Source organism: Pocillopora verrucosa, chromosome 6 (assembly GCF_036669915.1).
Source record: "Pocillopora verrucosa isolate sample1 chromosome 6, ASM3666991v2, whole genome shotgun sequence".
NCBI classification, from domain to species: domain Eukaryota; kingdom Metazoa; phylum Cnidaria; class Anthozoa; order Scleractinia; family Pocilloporidae; genus Pocillopora; species Pocillopora verrucosa.
The window spans coordinates 1,670,733-1,689,435 of record NC_089317.1 but is presented as its reverse complement, the minus strand read 5'-3'; the positions used below and the strand labels follow the sequence as shown (position 1 = coordinate 1,689,435).

The 18,703-nt window shown below is 37.0% G+C and overlaps 2 protein-coding genes and 1 pseudogene across 2 annotated transcripts; 2 read left to right on the top strand and 1 right to left on the bottom strand.

Moving 5' to 3' along the window:
* The first annotated feature begins 513 nt into the window (after nt 1-513).
* On the top strand, nt 514-6,192 carry LOC131783449 (uncharacterized). Its single transcript, XM_059100207.2, has 9 exons — nt 514-707; nt 839-969; nt 1,803-1,922; nt 2,372-2,475; nt 3,081-3,201; nt 3,453-3,500; nt 4,057-4,287; nt 4,838-5,029; nt 5,768-6,192. Exons 1-9 carry the CDS (start codon nt 677-679, stop codon nt 5,876-5,878), a joined length of 1,089 nt encoding a protein of 362 aa, XP_058956190.2. The 5' UTR covers nt 514-676; the 3' UTR covers nt 5,879-6,192.
* Nucleotides 6,193-6,729: 537 nt separating this feature from the next.
* Nucleotides 6,730-13,631, bottom strand: LOC131783450 (SH2/SH3 adapter protein NCK1). The gene is given in 5 exon segments (XM_059100208.2): nt 6,730-9,857; nt 10,650-10,873; nt 10,876-11,334; nt 11,337-11,529; nt 13,497-13,631. Coding segments are annotated over 4 exon segments (1,080 nt in total). The 5' UTR covers nt 13,497-13,631; the 3' UTR covers nt 6,730-9,653.
* A 1,930-nt stretch (nt 13,632-15,561) lies between these two features.
* LOC131783464 (uncharacterized) lies at nt 15,562-17,854 on the top strand (annotated as a pseudogene).
* The last annotated feature ends 849 nt before the right edge of the window (nt 17,855-18,703 follow it).

The following is an 18,703-nucleotide window of genomic DNA, read 5'->3' as shown; positions in this document are numbered from 1 at the left end:
TATGAAAGCTCTCTTACAACCCCTTACGAAGTTGTATAAACTCAGGGATTTTCAGCGTCAGGTTTCAGTATGTAACGACTCTTTTCACTCTATAAAATAACGTCATAACCTTCCTATGCCATGAGGCTCGTCGAATTGTTGTCGTGTAAACCAGGCGCAAAGCTAGTATTCCTATTGCGTGACATACAGTGACGTTTGCGTGATTAATACCCCATTCACACCAGCAAAACATGTTTTGTTAAACTGGTTTTCATTGAATGAAAATTATAAACAGAGAACTGAAAAACTTGATTTTCCATTGGATTCAAGTACTTGCTAACTTGCATTTCCAATGTGCTACATTCAAGTCAAAAATATTCGGTTAAATAGTTTCTATGAAGAAAAAAAAAATTAAACTGTGTTTAACAAAACAACTTTTAAACATGTTTAAGCTTTGGTGTGAATGGGGCATAAGTTTGAAGTTTAATATCGAGCCGGCAATGATTTGACCAGAGGATACAAATCCAAAAACATGCGTATTGAAAAGGAAGGCATTGCTCAAAATTAGATATTTTTGTCTTGTTTTGGTCAAAATTGGCGGGTTTTCGCATTGTTTGCTCAGGAAAACTTATTTTAGCTTTCAGAAGAGGATTAGAAATTCGGAAAGGTATCATTGCATTCATAAAATCGCTATTAAATGTTCCCTGGTGCTTCTTCGACGGGCTTCTGTAAGTATCCTGACAACTGCTCGTAATAACAACCTTGAATTTCCTTTTGTTGATGAGTTCGTTGACTTTGTATTTTGGTGTGCAGCAGGTGTTGATGTTATATAAATGAATGTATATGTTTTTCCTCTTAGACCATGCGCCGTTTAGTAAAGGCCTCTTGGTCTTAACCGGAACAGCTTCGTTCTTCAACATCCTGTTTGTATCCTCCACAAGACACTTGTTCTCAAGTAATCCATGGATCCAGATTGTGCATAACTCAAAGGTGAAGTTCGAATTTCATTCTTACTATTGATGATAGTTATTTACTGCGGTCATCAGTTCTGTGAGGTTAGTTTTCAACACACTGATTGCATCAAAGACGTAAGATGGCCAGAGACGTGATGAAAATCAACGACTGTAGGGGAAAAATTGGTAAAATTTCCGCACAGCCCCATACTACTGTAAAACAAATCTGTTTTCCCAATGGCAATGTATTGTTTTAGTCCTTGTTTTCTCTATTCAAGAACTGAATGCATAGTGAAGTATTGGGCTGTGCGGAAATTTTACCGAAAAATTTCAGTCTACTAAATACTATTCTCAAATAAAGCCCAAGTCCCAAAGGCAATCTATTGTTTTCTTTATCCTAGAGCTGTATGCATAATGAAGTATGGGACTGTACTAAAATGGAAGCTTGAAGCTGAGTTATAGGCCTGACAGAATCTAAATCTGATAAGAACTATACTTCCCATAACTGGCAGAATCCGTACATAAGTAATCTTATTTAATGCATTGTTTCATACAAATCTCAAGTAATTTTCAATTCTTTACTGAGGTCCTCAAATTGGGAACCATCTTCTTGTTTCAGTCACTTGTTTGTCAAATCTTTTTAGCTTTAAGATGAAAATGCAAGGGTTTTTACTTAAATAATCACTGAATTGGCCAAGTTGTACTTTCCCAGCACTTTTAAGTGAGGTGGCCTCTCCCATAAGCCTGGTGGCTTCCTGGGTCTCCCTGCCTTCTATAGATTATAATGCTGTCAATAATTTTTTTTTGTGTGTAAAAGGCAAATGAAATGATGATGATGATGATGAATCTTTATTTTTTCTCATTTTTCAGTTATGGCGAGTTCTGACCTCAACTTTTTACTATTCAAATACTAGAAATTTGATTTGTGGTTCATTTCTTCTTTATTCTTTCCGGATCTTTGAGAGACGATTTGGATCTAAAAGATATGCAGTAAGTGATAATTAATGGTTATAGGGCTGAGTGGAGTGCAATTCAGTCTGTAATAATGTAAGTGATCAAAAAAAAATCACAAGTATAATAACAGAGAGAATTGGTTGACAATTAGGTGTCCAGTGTTACTAATCAATCAATAAATACACCAGTTAACTTGGTAAAATGCATGAGAACAGTACATGCATGTGACATGTACTGTCCAACTACACTGGCATGATGCGCTTATTATCCTCTTACACTGTCCAATTACAAGCATGACATGTACATAGCCCTATCAGTACTCAAATCGGGCTACTGATAATGAATCACATTCAATAATTTTGTTCAAGTTTCGATTAATATATTGATTTTGATGAGACTGAATGATTTAACTGGTAATTTTTCATTGGTTGTAGAATTTTTTTCTTGTGTATAGTCAAGTTACTTATTATTTTTTATCTTTACAGTCATATATTTTCTGTACCTCTGTAATTGCAATTGGACTTCAACTTACATCAATAGCTGTTCTCAAACATTTCGGACATGAAGTAGGACTTCCTCCAGCAGGACTGTATCTTTTTGTCTTTTAAAACATGTGGTCATGCTAAAAATTATGTTCCATCAAATTCTTTAACATGACTTTAATAAAGGGTTATTCACTGTAAAGGAGGTGAATAATGGTGGATATTTATATGTACCAAGCTGCAAAGCATTGAGGTAAATATCCACTACTTTCACCAAAAGTGATGTCAATTATTAGAACCAAAAAATAGTTTATTTCTGTCAGTGTACCCAAAAATGGTCAGAAAATAAACTAGTGAGCTGTAATTTTTCCCTTCAGTTGCTCAGAGGGGAATAATACTTGCCAATCACTTCCAAACTAGCCAATCAGCCTGTCTGTTGTGGCTCATGAATAAATCTCATTACCATAACTTAAGGGTTACCAGGATAGCATCTAATATCTCCTCACAATATCACACCTGAATCACACCTTACGCTTACAAGAAGAGAGGAAATGATCACAAGCTAAAGAAGCTCTTGACTGTTAAAACAAATTCTCCTTATCAGCGCCTTAGGAAATGCACAGAGAACAGTATGGAGAATATGCATATTGATTTTAGGGTGTAAAGGGTTAAGCTTATAGTATTTTCCTTACATGTCCTTCAACACTGACAGTTTTGGAGTGCTGTTTGCAACTCTAGTCAAGTATTTCTATGATGTCCCAGCATCAGATGCTATCACCTTCATTGGATTCCCAATCTCGGGAAAAATATTTATTTACTCCATGGCACTTCAGGTAAGTAGTTTTCCTTTTGGTCCCTGCACCAGGTGTAATTGTTTGCTATGTAGTGGTTTTGGGTTGCATTAGGAAAACAGAAGAATTCCCAATTTCTTCCTGATCTTTCCAGATGATCCTGAATACCCAAGATTTTATTCTTGGGGAAAGATGTAAAGTTAATTTATTTGTTGCTAAATTTATTCATCATGGTTTTAAAGCATGATCTTTAAAATAATTATATTAAAAGTCATTCATATGTTTCCATACAGATGCTGTTAGCTAATAAGGAATCACTCTTGGCTGGTATTTGTGGGGTGGTAAGTGCAGAAAATTCTACAAGTTGTTAACCCTTTTTATTTGGCATATACTGAGGTTAATGCTAAGGAGTACTATTGTTTATGTCTCTGACTGGACGGACAATGTGTTTTCACAGTCATTTGCCTCCAATCTTTAAAATGTGTTTGTCAGTAAGGAAACCTGAGTATATATGAAATAAAAATAGTATACCATGGAAAGTGCTTGAATGATTTTTATTCACCTGGTGGAATGCATCTGAAAAGTCACTTGTTCACTTTGCTCACTCATTTGTTTTTTTATGCATCACAACTTGTGATTAAAAATTTGTCTGCGCACACTTTCCATGGAATAATCTTTATAGCTCCTATGAGTGGCCAAAACAGAATCTCTCCCTACAATATCAAGCAGACAAGTGATGAGAATAAAGAAAAATATCACTTTAGAGGATTATTAGTTTTTATAGTTGTAACCACTGATTTCATGATACAAGTCTTGAAAAAATACAGTAATAACATTTACCACTTACTTGCGCATCCAAGAAATATTAAAATTATTTGTTCTCCCCCTATTTTACAGGTAGCAGGATTTATTTATAGGTTCAACTTATTTCAAGTTCAACAGTGGTTGAAGTTGCCAGAATCCCTGACGTCAGCTGTGTCCAGAGCATTTGGTGGATTGTTTTCAACAGAGACTCCCCCTACTCAGCCCTATGCGATGGGTGCAACGCTGGAAATACAGAGAGCACAGCAAGTGGAACATTATGAGCAGCAAGCAATGAGGGCAAGAATGGGACATCTTAGAAACAGGGTGTGTATATTTAATTGTTCCAACCCTATTTTTCCACAAAATGTAGTCACTGTGATCATCTGATGGATCAATGTCAGTATCTGTGCAGCTGTGCACCTTTCCCTCTGCTTACCCAAAAACAGTCAACTGATACCAAGGTAGGGTTAATGATGTAGTGTAAAGCACCTTGTAAAGCCAATGCTACAGTGTAGTGTTGGTCAGCAATGATAAACCTTCCTGTGTAGAAATCCATGTTCTTATTTATTGAGCATCCAGCCCCAACTCCCCTCACAAGTTTCCACTGTAAATGGACAACGTAACATCAGTTTGTATATTCTCCATACTGTTCCCTATATATTTCCTATGGTGCAAACAAGTAGAATTTGTTTAACAATCAAGGGTTTCTTTAGATGGTGATCATTTTCTTTATTCTTGTAACCTAAATTTGTGATTCAGGGGTATAAATATTGTGAGGAGAAATTAGATGCTAGCCACTCTAAGCAGGCAAAGGATTAAGTTCAAAAAGTAATTTTTTAGTAACATCTATATTTAAATATTTGATGTCATCTAGGGTCCTCCAAGAGTAGGCCAAGGATATGCTGATGTCCTCCTCCCCCCTGGGGGAGGAGGCTGGCTTTGGGGAGGGGCAGGTGGCCAGCAGCCGCCACCCCCGCCTCCACTGAATAACTGGCATGACAGAGGTGCTGATGTAGACAATGCTAACATACCTCAGCAACCAACCGTGGAAGTGTCAGAAGAACAGGTTGGTAGAAATTGTTGCTTTCAATCTTTGAACCACTCAAGAGTCAGATTGTGGCAAATGTAGCATATTTTGCCGTAACTGTTTGCAAAGATAAGACAATGTAAAGTTCCTCTTTTCAAGCTTGGTTTGGAAGGTGAGGCAGAAGTGAACAGTGGAATCAGGTAATCGTTTTTGAGCAAAATTTTAGGATTAAAAGGTGTTGATAAGTTTTGAAACATGCATCAGAACCCATGGTGAGAGTTACAGAGGATAGTTGGAAGTTTACAACACAAGTATTTAATATGCAGGGGTTTCAAAACAAGCAAATTCCACTGGTTACTTGATAACATGTTGCTAGTTGCTCTGGTGGAAATTATTACCTTTTGGCCCTTATTGAACTTTTCACAATCATTTTTGCAAAGTCTGACTCCTGCTTCGAAACATTTTCAAACCCCTGAATGTGCTCTAATGGGTCTGATCATCACCAGCCTGTTCACAGACCACCTTTTTTCTCTTACATCATTATCTAAGTGGGGATGAACTAAAGAACACAGATGCACGGGAAGGTAAATCACAGCTAATGATGAAAATGATGCTGGAGGGTGGCTATATGCTGCTCTTTTCCCTCAAAGAAAAAACAAAAAGAAGTGGTTTTGGACAGGCTAGAGTAGTAATACTTATTTGAAATTGAAATGTTTACACACTTCAATCATTGAATGACTGTTTTGAGCTCAATCAATTTTTCATTGTTTGTGAAAGGTTCAGACTTTGGTGGAGATGGGATTCTCTAGGCTGGCTGTCCTCCATGCCCTGACGGCAAGTAACAATGATGTCAATGTGGCCACAAATATTTTATTGTCACAGTCTTAGCCTTGATCAAGTGTTGTTAGTAGTGATTCACTACAGCATCTAGTTCTATATGGCGACTGTCTGTCAGAGGATTTCTGTAAATACAGTGTAAATCCAAGATCAAAATATTACAGATGTAAAAATCTGATTTTTAAAAGACTCAACATAAGTCGGTGTAACATTACTATTGTTACGTGCATGTTAATTTTTAATGTAGAATCATTTTAACAGAGGAGGCAATTGGAAGCTTTATTATGTAACTGTGGTACTCTGGAACTACATGTACAGTAAAAAGGCCAGAAAAAAATGAATAAAATAAAATTACTCTAAATAGTGATGAATGCGTTTTACAGTGTTAAGCTCAAAACCAATGGAAGTCAACTTGTGTCCTTTTTGATCCAAAGGTCCTGCCTACATGTTCAATCTAGGGTTATGCATTTAGATAAATTCTGCAAACTGATGTCTGAGATATGAAGAATTGCCTCCATTTAGTGCAAAAAATTTGTTTAACGAAATTATTAGAAATTATTTGTTCCAAAAAGGCAAACAGTTTTCCGAAAGCTTGAGGAAAATAATTTGTGAGCTCCAACCATCACCTGAGTGTAGTTCTGAAAAGGCTGTTGTTGGTAGTTACGTCATTATGTTTTCAAGATATCAGTCACAGCTACCAACCATAGTGCTTCTCAAGACTACTCTCACGTGCATAATCAGACTAACCCATCAAGAGTACTCATCAGCTCTACACATGATTCAGAGATGGAAAATGATCCCAGAGGATCTCACCAAAAAAATCTGGAATAGCATGGAATCTGTACAGTAGAGAAACCAATTGATTTTACTGAAAAAAAGAAACTACCACATTTAAACAAAGATTCAAATCAAAGGAACTTTAATTCACACTACTTTTATCTCCTAAAGTTTCCATTATGTTACTTAAAAACGAGTCATTTAGCTGGCATTTTAAGTCTAATCATTCCTAGTGCATAAGCTATCTGCTCAGTACTAATGCATGAAATAACTGCTACATTTCTAAAACTCTCCATTTATAAAACTGATTAAAACAATACTGCATGGTCAAGGAGAACTAATTTTTTCAACCTAAGCTTTTGAATAAATACAGAGTACATGCATAAATTAATGCAAATTTTGAAGATTGAAAAAATTTTTGCTCACTCTCGTATATTCCTTGGTACTGTACATTGTACACAGCATTCGGCTTATTAAACCTACATAATTAAACTTGCAGTCCTTCAAATAGACCACCCACTGTACACAATATAAAGGTTTAGGAAAGTTTACAAGATAAGTGAGCTCAAATCCTTACAAGAAAGTAATGAGAAGTAAATGACACTCGAGTATCCACAGAAAAAGTTGCACAAGATAGTGCAACAGAATTCACAGAGCTTGAGGAAACCAAGAATTGTTTTGGTATAGTTAATTACATAAATAATTGTGTAATAGTATGCATCGAAGTCAAGTATTCCCTAACGATTGAAATGTAGTGTGGGAAATTGTAATTGAATGTGTTTTTTATCAAGTAATCAAATGATTGTGAAAGCAATTTCGAATGCATATGAATGTGTGATTGCCCTTTTCTGTCTGGGATGGAATGCTAGTCCATAGAAATGTGAAATAGGCCATTTTACAGCTGTGTACTTAGTTGCCAAGCCTTTGATTTGGAGTGAGGCTGAAGGTGACCTTGTTGTGTTAGAGACCAGAATCTAGTTAGCATGATAACAAATTAATTTGCATTTCAAAAGCAGCAAGGTTTGTATCATAACAAGGTCACCCTTAGCCTCACTCCTGTTCAAAGGCTTGGCAACCAAGCATACAACTGTAAAATGGACTATTGCCCACAAAATCATTTGATTACCAATAACTATGACAACAACACTCTACTTGTGTCATTCACCTGTTTTACCCTGTAACTCCCAAGATGCGATTGTTAACTCTCCCTTCTGGCTGCTACACAATTACTTGACAACTAGTTACGAGAATTTAGTGTTATATAGCAACTTCTACTTGATAAGTTTGACTGTTCTCCTTACCTGTCTACTGAATAATGTATGGGATATTATAGGGAGAAGTTATACTTTAATCACTGCTTTGAGATAAGGGTTAAAACAACCAGAAAGTATGTAGTAACCATTTTGGAGAGTAATTCTTAAGTCTATATTATATTCACCTCAGTAAGGGATGTTCCAGTTAAGTGCTAAGTAACCCTCATTGTAAAAAGAGTGTGGATCACTATCCCCTTGCCAGACCAAAATTATCTTTTTTACTACAAAAGAGTATACAATTGTCTAATAGTATTCCTAATCTATGTTGTCTGAGTACAAAAAAGATTGTTTATAAACCTTAAGTCCCCTCATCTTTTGAATTTTGAACACACTCTTCACTAAAATGTACAGTAATTGCTGAAAAGGACACAAGCTAGTTAATGTCCTAGGCCCAGTTATTTAAAACGCGGATAACGCTACCCAATGGATCAATTTAGCTTTATCCACCTGATAGAGTTTTATCCTGTGGATAGCATTATCCAACCTTTCAACAACCGGGGCCTGATCTTTTCACTTCATATCGACATTGGTAGCTCATGTGACCATTGACTAACCTTTATCGAATTGCTAACTTTCTTTCCAATCCCAGAGTTTCATTTCAACAAACTGGGACCTTGTTAAAATGCAGTAAAAATCAGTTCTGCATTTGAGCCTTGCTGTGTTAACATACCGATGAGCTTCAAATATATGTACAACTTATACAAGGCAATGACCTCCCATAAATCTTAATTTTACTTAATCACATCTTGATTTAAGACCAGTTAAGGTCAAAACTAAATTCCACTTAGAACTTAGAACAAACTTAAATTCACTTTCACTAGTTTTTTGTCATGCTAATTTTTTAGCATACTGTGACATTATTACCATACTCAGCTCTCTCTACATGCTGTGCCTGTGGACATACTACTATCCAAGAATGAGTAAATTTTTTGAAGACAACAAAATTGCACAGGCCTGTAGGGCATGTGCAATTTGTAGTCTTTGAAAAATTTACAAGTGCTCATCACACCAAATTGCAAGAGAAATCATGGTATTACTTGTTAAAAATTTGCATGGAAAGACATCACAGAAAGGCAAGACAGATGAAATTTTGAAAGCAAGTATGTGCTATTTGTAATTTGCACTTATGATACAACTTTGCATTTGTATTACATGAGAATGTACTCATTTTAAGCCAATCAGAAGCAAGTAATTTTCTCATGTACATTATTGAAAGTAAACTTGCTCATTCACAAAACTCAAGCATGTCAGAATCCAGAGTCACTGTAAGTAAATATTAAATATTTAGAGTTCTTGCTGCATCTGCAATCTAATAGTCCCAACTCAGATGGCCATTAAGTAGTTACAAAGTTGTCTCACAAGTATGATTTGGCCTGTCAGTAGATGTTTAGCAGCCCTGTAGAAGTCACTGAACTTTGTCTACAAATTGTATCATTGTGTATGAACTCTCCAAGCTCATTTCAACTTGGTAGACTTTTAGTGGATTCCTTGCCATAGAATTGATAGGGTATACAATATACCCTTTCTCAAAGTTTGCAGACTAATTTGTACATTTTTTGTAAAGTGAATGCTCACTTCAATACAGAAAATTTCTGCTTTGTAATGGAAATTTCAAAGTAGACATTGATAAGTTTTCTCTGTTAAGTCTCAAAGACATCAATTATTCAACAGACAAATGAAATCATGCTTCTTGCTCTGTTCAAAATTTTGTGAAATGTTTAAGGAAATCTTCATTACTAAGACCCTTCCTCAAAGGGTTTAACCAAAAACATCTTGTTACCAGCTTCATCTGTAAAGATGGGATTCCTTTTGTAATGTTCTATTAAGTCTTCCACTCTGTCAAAGCTTCGTGGACCAATTTTATATTTTCCATCTGTAAAATTTACCCTAAAATGCTTGATTTTGTCTGGAGCTTTCATGGACACTGAATATCCTCCCTCCTAGCAAGACAAAAGAAAAAAATAGGATAATTGTGCTTTAGTTTTGAAAAACAATCAACCATGTTGTGTTCATCTCTGGGACCTAATACAATATTTTTTCAGCAATTAAGCATCTTTGAGAGAAAAACCAAAGAAAAGCTTCAACAGCAGACCCTGAAATGAAACTGCTAAGGAACATGAACAGAGAAAAAACTCTGCTTCCATCTCTGTCCTGTTCTTGTGTATATTTCCATTTGCCCGCATCTCTCTAATTATGGATCTGTTTCTAAAAGGCAACTTATGTGTAGCCATGGCAGACTCAGTGACAGTGACTGTTCTTCATACATTTCCTAAGGTGCTGACAAGGAGAATTTGTTTAAAACAATCAAGAGCTCTATCAGTTGGATATCATTTCTTTCATTCTCACAGCCTCAATGAGTGATTTAGGGGTAATACTGTCAAGAGAAATTTGATGTTAGTCGCTCTTGGGGTCAGAGGGTTATGAACTTTTGTTATCTGGAAGAAGGTTCCACAAAATCAAGCTTCAGCTGAGAGCCCAACAGAGAACTTTTACAGGAAATTATACAATCCTGCAGAACCCTCTAATCTAATATTAGCATGCATATTTTCTATACTGTTCTCCAGAAATTTCCTACGGCGCTGATCAGGAAAATTTGTTTAACAATCAAAAGCTTCTTACACCACTGATCATTTTCTTTGTTCATCTGAATTAAACAGTTCCATTCAGCAGCAACATTGTTCAGAGAAATATCATGCTAGTAACACTTAAAGGTTGAAGGTGTAACTTCTTACCTGAGTTTCACTGACTCTTACTAGAAAATCTCCATCCGCTGCATTTCTATTCAACATCTTTTCAGCCTGAACCCTGGTGATTTTCCCCCAAAACCATGCCTCATCAACAAATGGAAGTTTATTATGCTGAGGCAAAATCGCTTTTCGTGGTTCTTTACTTTCAGCCACTGGCTCAGCATTCAGCATTGGCATTTTGCCTTCATTGTCTACTTTTACAATATATTACTAGGGACCAGTCCTGAAGAACCATCTGACTTTTTTGCGACCCACCACTCAGGGTCATCATCAGGTTTCTCAATTATATCCAGAATCTCATCCTTTTTAAAACTAAGCTCTTCAGGATTTTTCGGATCAAAGTTATACAGTGTCCTCACTTTGTGAAGTACTGGTTTATCAGGGATAGATTTAGCAACTTTTGAGTTCTCTTCTGCAAGTACATAATTGGATGGAAACCAGCCTGAATCTTTTCCGATTTTTCCCTTCCACCAGCCATCTTCCTTCTTCTCAAGAACAGTTATTCTGTCACCTTTCTTCAATACAAGTTCATCATCATGTTGTGGCTGGAAATTGAATTTAGCAATTACAGTTTCTAATGCATTTAAAACATCCTGTGGAACAAAGTATTCACCAGGTGAATTCATAGCTCCATTTTCCTTTGACGATTTTCCAGGTCCTAAACTTTTAACCAGTTTTTGGCATTAGGTTTGCTCTTTTTCACATAGTTGGAGGGGACATATCCTGTTTCATGCTTTGAATTTTCCACATGCCACCAAGATTTGCTGTCATCGAGAATGACCAGTTTCTCATCCTTCTTAATGGAGAGTTCTTCATTCTGCGTGGCTTTGTAGTCGTAAAGAGCAATGGCATTGGTGTATGACATCTGCAATAAGAGACAATTCATGAATAATATCACTTTGTCAGGAATTGTGCGGCAATTAACCCTTTACACCCTAACATCAGTATGCATATTCTCCATACTGTCCTTGAAACATTGCCCAAGGTGCTGACAAGGAGAATTTACCTAACAATCAAGAACTTCTATAGTTGGTGTGCAGTTCCTGTACTCTCCCGACCTTACTGTTTGATTCCGGGGTGAAATAGTGAGAAATTTGACGCCAGTCACTCTAAGGGGTTAACGAGCTTGAATGGAGAATTTGGCATGCTTAATTTTTTTTCAAAGCCATGAAATTAAATCAATAAGAAATGAAAATCAAACATTTGTGCAATGTAAGCAGCCAATATACAAATTATTTTCAAATCACTCTGACTTCCCTCTTATTTCTACCAAGATTTTTTTAAAACTCTAATGTTAAGATTTTATAATTTCCAGCCAGCTTTGCTCACTGGGGGATTTTAATTTAAGGAAAAAAAAAACACTGAATCAGGCCGAAAATATATTTATGCCTGCAAACATAATCTCTATTGTTTTATTTTAACCAAATGATCAATCAGCAAATCTTTGGGCATTTCTCATTTCTTTACAATTACAACAACTTCAACTCTGCTGGCAAACATCACTGAGCTTAAATCTGTAATGTGGTTCCATTTTCATCTTGGTTAACAATTTTTCACACCAGACTCATTTTTATTTACCTCTTTTTCCGAGACAACCATGAATTTGAGATAAAGAAAAATTAATATCACATTGATTAGAGAACTTTAACCCAGTACAAGAAAACTTTGAACTACAACAGATACAGTTACTCATTGTCACTAAAGTAACTCTCAAGATTGCACTTGAAGGAACGATGAAGAAGCTCTGATCATTTATCATATGTAAATGTACTATGGAGAAAACTATTAAAACTGCTGAAGTACAATTTTTTCCCTCAAGGGAAATTGAAAATTGGAGTTGTTTCACTACAAATCAGCAGGACGAGAAAGATCTAAAGAGAGTTTAAATCAAGTATAGAAAATTTAAACCCAAGCAATGTGATAACTTAAACATCTGAACCTTGTACTGACTGAATATCGAACCGATTGCTCATTCCACTTTTAGATACAGTCGTACTTTACCGGTGCTTTTTTCTCTTCTTTAATTTGCGTGAAGTCATCTGCTGTATTAGTCTACCATACGAAAGTGAAACAACGTTAATTGTTGCTGCTACTGCTAGCTCACATTTGACTGAGATTTCTCCCTAATTAGAAATACAGAGATTCCGCAAGGAAAAATACTCTTACTTTCATAATATCCTTGCGCAATTGATGATTCTTATCCTAACTAATGTATTTTGCAAGAGAAAGTCTACTTAGAAGACAAAAGCTTGCATTGATTGGTTTTTAAGAACAAGGTGGTCTAAAAAGAAGTAAATATTTAACCAAGACATCTGAATTGTGCTGCGAATTTCACAACAATCGACCGGAAAATTTCAGTTTGGTGTAGTCCATATTTAGTAGATATATTTCTATGATTTCTGACAGAGAAATACAATTCCTCCTCCAAAATGCCTATTTCGATTGTTAGACCTTACACAGAATCAGCGGCGTAAGAAAATCGCGTCTTTACGAACGCAAGGGAATGTTTAGTGCAGGGAATTGAATATCAATGCCACTGACGGTATACTAACTCACGATAGTTGATTCCCGTCCAGTTGGCACACACGTTCGAAACACAAACAATCTACCAGATAAAAATCTACCCAAGCGACCGTAGATTATTTACATTTGTGTTTTCCATGGATTAGAGAACAGACAAACAATATACAAACCAGGCCTACGGGATCCACGTTCGTAATTCTCTCCCTTACGTGAGTATTGTTGCATGCAGTAAAAGATGAGATAATATTGATAAGATAACTCTGTTATTTCATTTCCCCAAAGAATGGCTCTTTAGAAGTCAAAGCTCACCTTTTGATTACAGAAACCGAGTGAAAATCCTTTGGTGTGGAGAAAGCTTGTTCACTTTCACAGAGGAGAGGTCCAACCCGTTCAGAGCGCGGATTTCAGATTACCGCCGGCGGAGTCAACATGGCGGAAAACGACAATTTTTAACACCCTTATCACGTGACAGTCAAACCCAGTACTCCTGCTACACGACACGTTACATTCTTCGCATCGCTCATTTCTGCTCATATAACCTAAAAACTATTTCATTAGTGAAAGACTTAACAAAGAAAAAAGGTTAAAAGGAAGGAACGAGTGAACGAAGGGACGAAGGACGAAGGGACGAAGGGACGAAGGGAACGAAGGGACGAAGGGACGAAGGGACGAAGGACGAAGGGACGAAGGGACGAAGGGACGAAGGGACGAAGGGACGAAGGGACGAAGGGACGAAGGGACGAAGGGACGAAGGGACGAAGGGACGAAGGGACGAAGGGACGAAAGGACGAAGCGTAGCATTATTTCATTCCTTTGATTACACCATTTGGCATATTATTTATATGCTCTACTATATGGTTATTCTAAGACTAGGCTGGTCCCGCCCGCAAATGCAGCAGATACTTAAAGGCAAAACCTGGCTTTTTTCAGGTCTATATAGGGAAATTATCACAGTGGGTATAACAAATAACGACCCATAACCAGAACATAAACAGAAGGTTTAATTTTTCTATGCAAATGATGTGGAGATAAAAATAAGCAACTTGAAATAGAAGTTTCCTTGAAGCTTCGTCGAAATTATCCTTGATTATGAAATATAACAAGAGCTTAATGCAAAAAAAAAAAATACTGGAATTATACCATACCAAAAGATGATCAATTTTACGTGCAATCCGTGATTAAAAAGAAGGCAATTTTTTTACGCACTTCCATACCATCTCCGCACAGGTTATAGGGCTAACATCATCCAGTGGAATTTCGTCTGAATTTGTTCCTTCTTTTCCATAATCATTATTTTCTTGTTTTGAAAAAAGTTTTCTTTTGCGTTCTTGGCGATGTTCGTCCGTGAAGAAATCTGGAACCACACAGAAGAGATAAGGCCGGTAGAGGAACACAATCGATACAACTACGTTCAGTACTGTGTTGAAAACCGACATCCATATGCTCTCTTTTACGTCAAAGCCACAGTAAACTGGGTGCCTTTCATCTTCTTTAGCCCTCCCCCCCCCCCCTCCCCTATAGCAATGATATTTAAATCCGCTTCCAGAGCCGAAGAGAATCCCTTTCAGACACGGTAACGAACTACACTTGGATTTAGCTCATTCGTCGGTTTTTTACCAGTTGAATTTGTTGTTGATATTAAACTTTTCAGCACTTCTGCGATGGCAATGGCCTGACATGAGGAATTCAAATCTGGAAGACATCTATTTTGTGTTTCTTTTAAAGACAACACCATTGTCCTTGCGCTTGATTTTTTTTAACAGACCCAGAAACAAACGGTATAGTCGTAGGAGAGACCTAACATCGATTCGCACAATTCTCTTTTAATATAATTGATGAATTTTATGCATAAGCTTCCGCTCGAATTGTAAATTTAATTGTAATATCATAAAGTAGGAACTTGACGTCTCACCATAATAGACTCTTCAACTTCATCACGATTTCCACTTTTCCCAGTTAAACAATAGCAACGAATCAGCCCAAACTTTCCTCCCAAGCATTCCTTCGTTCCCTTGTTACTCTTTCATTTATATATTCATATATTTATATGGCATTTGTTCAGAAATTCCTTCAATTCGTTCATTAGTCTATTTTCTCTGCTTGATCCTGAAGCAAGCCTCTATTTTAGGAGGAACTAATCGTATGAATCAGGAACATTGGTTAAAATTCCTGGGAACATGTGAACTTTTCATGATTAAAAATAAGGGAACAGGATATTACCCTTGCAAGTTTTTTAGACTTAAAGGGATAACCTCGAACTCACTCTAGGAACTTAACTTATATTACTAAATTCGATATGGTTCATTGAGCGTTTAGGCTTAATCGTGTCTGTTGTTTTAAAAGGGAAAATTAGAAACCATGACGAATTCAAAATGGTCCATTGCTCAGAGTTCGTGCGGTTTCTCTCACGCGAAGCAAACAGACAACATGGCACAAATAAGTTTTCTTTCTTCCTGTTCTGATAGTTTATTGTTTGATATGTCGCAGTTTCGCAAAGTATTCTTGTGGCAAATCGAAGTGTAAAATTTCACTTAAGAGAGATTTGTCTCCTGAGTTCAGATTGAAAGCTCTGAAAGAAGGTGTGAAACTAGTGTATTTAAAATTCAGGATCTTCAATGAAAGTTACAAGCCACTCGCGACGAATAACAGAATTTTGCCGTACAGATGGGTTTGGGCCCGAAGCGAAAACGAATCGATGTTAGGTGTCGCCTACGACTATGACGTTTTGTCTCTAGGTCTGTTGAAAAATCAAGCAAGGACAATGATGTTGTCTTTAGACGAGACACAAGATGGATGTCTTCAAGATTTGAATTCTTCATGTCAGGCCATTGCCATCGCAGAAGCGCTGACAGGCGTATCAGCGACAAAAAATTCGACTGATACAAAACTAACGAATGAGCTAAACCCTGGTGTGGTTTGTTTCCGAGTCTTGAAGGAATTCTCTTTCGGCTTTGCATACGGATTTAAATACAAATGCTGCAAGAAGGTTGAAGAAGATCAAAGACACCAAGTTTACTGTGGTTTTGACGTAAATGAGAGCATATGGATGTCGGTTTTTTAAACGCTGTCTTGAATTTAGTTGTGACAATTGTGTTCTTCTTCTGGCCTTACCTCTTCTGTGTGGTTCCAGATTTCTTCTCGGACGGACTAGAAATGGAAAAGAAGAGGAGGCGTTTTTTGGAACAGCAGATGAAATTCCAGTAGATGAGTCAAGTCCAATAACCTGCACAGAGATTGTGCGAAGAGGCCTGAAAAATTTTCCATCTGTAAACCATGGATTCAGTGTAAAATTGATTCTCTTTTGGTATTGTATAATTCCAACATTTTTCTATATTAAGCTTTTGTTATATTTTATTATCAAGGATAAATTCGACGGGGCTTCCAAGAGGCTTCTGTTTCAAGTGGCTGATGTTTATCTTTACATCTTTAGCATGGATAAACCTGCTGTTTATGTTCTGTTTATTGTGCCGTTATTTTTGATACCCACTCTGGTAATTTCCTTTTGGAGACGTGAAGAAGGCGAGGTTTTGCAGTTAGGTAACTGCTGCATTTGCGGGCGGGACAAGTTCAGGTCTTAAAAAGCATATAGTAGAGCATGTAAAAATTATGCCAAATAGTGTAATCAAAGTAATGAAAACTGTTTTTTGAAAAAAGTCTTCCTTTCGACAGTTCGGCTCAAAGTTCCCGCCCTGCTCTGAATGCAACGATTTTCAGCAGTCACTATGCGGGCAAGCAATTTGTATAATATACACAGTTGCATTCATGGTTATTTACGGTCCAATTGCCGTAACAATCTCATTTCAGTTGGCTTAGTTGTGTTTGCTTGTGACAACTATTGTTTATTCTCCTCTCGCAGCCGGATTAATTTACGTGACGAAAACAATGGCGTCACAAATGAAATTCATTTATAAACGCGGTAAAATTGGCGAGTGGCCTGTCCAATTTCTATTCCTTATTATTACATTTCCGTTTTTCGTCAGCATTTCAGTCATTTCTATCTTCTCTTGTCAGTTTATTGTTCGAAACGTTTGGCTTCGTTGTCATGGGGATTACCTTGAACGCCGAATCGGTTGTTCCCTACGTAACATTCGCCTTCGTGGTCGGGAGAAACGTATACCTTTGTTTCAACAATTTACAAAATACGTACAAAGGAAGTCAAATCATGATTTGGAAAGAATGGAAAAAGCAGAAAAAGCCCAGAAGAGAAAAGACCATACCGACAAAATTATTTTGGTGCGTCTGCAGTGACTCGATCGCAAATGAATTTGCGCCATGTTGTGTAAAATGGTCGCGATACTCATATTTTTGTCTATTGCCTTAGCAGCAATCTTTCTGTTCAAAGTTGAGTATAATTCGTCGACGATAGTCTCTAGTGTAGCTGTATTTGTGAGCGGAAAAATATCAGAACCGTTTTTTAGCAGGGTTACAACAGGCGACAGTATAACTGGCTGGGAGAGAGTTCGGAAAAAGGAAATAAGCCAACGCGCTGTGCGAGAATTCGAAGGTGAACGGTTTGTATATGCCGAGGGGGATTTATCCATGGTTTTAATCCATGAGTCTGCAATCTGAGTAGAGAATGCAAAACTTGGACTTATATTAGGCTGAAACTTGATTCTTGGTTTTCTGCAGATCTAAACTTGGGAGGGAGAGCCAAAAGTAATTTTTTAGAAAGTAAGCCTTTGAGGGGGGGGGGGGGGGGGAAAGGAGGGGAGAGAGGTTGTCAAGGGAGGGACTATGGAAAATTATCGTAATACAATCAAAATCCTCTCCGCCCCCCCTTGGGCAATCATGGCTTGTCCTTAAGGCCTGCTGAGATTTCGGCCAGCTATCTTTTCGGACAATTACTCGACGGTGCAAACTGCTACCTTTTGATGATTTCGTATCTTCAAGGTTTAAATTAATTAGTAGAGGTTTCCTTTCCGTGCTAAGTGAATTAAAAAGCAAAAATTTTTTAACGATTACAACGACCGGGGAAATTTTTTTATCGAAAAACATTTTCGCAAACGCTTTTCAAAACTAGCTTTTTGTTTTAGTGTGGATGAAAAAAAAATTGAAACGGTACTTTTCATAAAAGCTGACGTCAACGTTTGTTGTTGTTGTTGTTGTTTTAATTGGTTCTGGGGTTCTCACTATATGCATTTGATTTGCTTCAATTTTCGAGTGAACAGAATACGTTTGTAGTGATATACAAGTGAAAATGCTTATTCCTGGTTCTCTTTCGTCTGGTGTAAGCAGGGCCTATGAGTGTGTTAATTGCCTTTCTTTGTCTGTTTAATAGGCGATTTTGTTCTTTTTATAATATTTCATTTGCCTCTGCTAGTCGACAATACCGCGTGAGACCTTTACGATGAATTTTAGATAATCATTCTATAGGCTCTATCGCTATTATTAATTACGTTTTCCTGTAAATCTTATGCAACAATAAAGAGCCTATTGTAACCATTCTTGACAAAGAGAATATTTAATTCTACTAGGCGCGTGTTATGAGCCATTGTAACTGGTTTGTACGCACCGCA

Bases quoted from the DNA above. Each gene is read 5' to 3' on its own strand.
- LOC131783449 (XM_059100207.2), top strand. From the start codon at position 677: ATGTTCCCTGGTGCTTCTTCGACGGGCTTCT. The intron at 1,923-2,371 runs GTAAGTGATAAT...TTATCTTTACAG, and splicing joins TTGGATCTAAAAGATATGCA to TCATATATTTTCTGTACCTC. The intron at 3,202-3,452 runs GTAAGTAGTTTT...GTTTCCATACAG, and splicing joins TTTACTCCATGGCACTTCAG to ATGCTGTTAGCTAATAAGGA.